The sequence below is a fragment of the Perkinsus marinus genome, assembly GCF_000006405.1.
Source record: "Perkinsus marinus ATCC 50983 genomic scaffold scf_1104296967470, whole genome shotgun sequence".
NCBI classification, from domain to species: domain Eukaryota; phylum Perkinsozoa; order Perkinsida; family Perkinsidae; genus Perkinsus; species Perkinsus marinus.
This window is the reverse complement of record NW_003203532.1, coordinates 110-1,463: the sequence shown is the minus strand read 5'-3', so window position 1 is coordinate 1,463 and position 1,354 is coordinate 110. Positions and strand designations below refer to the sequence as shown.

General features: G+C 46.8%; 1 protein-coding gene across 1 annotated transcript; it reads left to right on the top strand.

Moving 5' to 3' along the window:
• Positions 1-336: 336 nt before the first annotated feature.
• Positions 337-766, top strand: Pmar_PMAR027464 (hypothetical protein; the record flags this gene model as incomplete). Its single annotated transcript, XM_002768687.1, has 2 exons — positions 337-453; positions 535-766. Coding segments are annotated over 2 exons (349 nt in total), but the record flags the coding sequence as incomplete, so codon positions are not given.
• Between the last annotated feature and the right edge of the window lie 588 nt (positions 767-1,354).

The window sequence follows — 1,354 nt, the reverse complement described above, 5'->3', positions numbered from 1 at the left end:
GCTGCAACTGGTGTTGATCTTGTCCAGTCCCCTACAGAGGACCTTCCCACTACGATAAATGGATCAGATAAAGAGAGAGTGATAATCACGGGGCGGTATTCTCTACCCTTAGTCTCAGCTGTTCCATCCAACCGGAGCCTCGGGACCAGAATTCCTTCTTCGACATCCGTGATGGTCTTTCTGTCTTTCAGTGTTCATCTGTCGATAGTTATACCGAGTTGTCTAGGAGTGAGGAAGAGAAGAAAACATCCTTACGTGCCAAGGCACAAGAGAACATCAAGTGCTAAGGCGCCTGGCTATTGAAGTTGTTAGAAGGATAGCCTCTACTTCGGTTAGGTCATTTTATACTAATCGAGCGGCGAAGATAGAAGAGAACAGAAAGGATCAACTCCAGGCTGAGAAGGAGTTCATTGATCGCATGAATCAGATGGATACCACCGCTACTGCTTCCAAGTAGGGATTCTCCTTATTAGTGTGGTATCAATGTGCCTTATCAACCGCCACCATTGGCTGCATTCATCTCCTTTCTGTCAGCCCATGGAGCGTCGTAGCCAATCACATAAACTTTTACAAGGATCCTGCCAGCAGTGTAGCTGCTACCACGAGCAATGGTAGTAATAAAACATCCAGTGAGAGGGCAGCTCATAAGGAGCGTGAGGGCCAGAAGGATGGTGGGAATCAGACTCGGATGAAGCAGCTATTGCAGGATCTGAGGAAGAATGGTTTAAATGTTAACCACCATACCACTGCCGGTGTTGGTGCATAAACTGATGGTTGCATCTGGTATTCGGGTGATGATATTATTTCTATGTGGATCAAGCCCTTGCTTTGTGTTGAAGAAGTCTAGCATGTCATAGGGAGGCCACGAATAGTTTCCTCTAGGATTATATGTCTACTGTAGTGGATGCGATGGCTTCCCATGATGATAGATTGACACTCCTTAAGCAGTAAGCGTGTGACATGATGGTTCGTAGGTGTCGAGTGGGTTTGGTCATCGTCCCACTACTAAGATCGTGTTCAGTAGTCGAACACAGATGGCGGGTGAGTGTTCCTTCAAGACAATCGTGACAGTTGAATGGTTATTAGTCACTTATTCATGTTAGGCTAGTAGAGCCAATAAGAAGTGTTAGATTCCCGTGGAAGGTCATCACTACCATCGCTAGTGTCGTCCCATTCGAGCCAGCATGTTATAGACGAAACGTATGTTGGTGTAGCGACCAGGAACACTTTTCTGGAATCCCCGCAAGACCCTCATTTTGCATTGCAAGAAGTGGTCAACCTTGCACAGTGAAGCTCTGATGCCGACAGACTGTTGTTCGCTGCTCCGATGTCAGCGTGTATCCACTTTTGTACC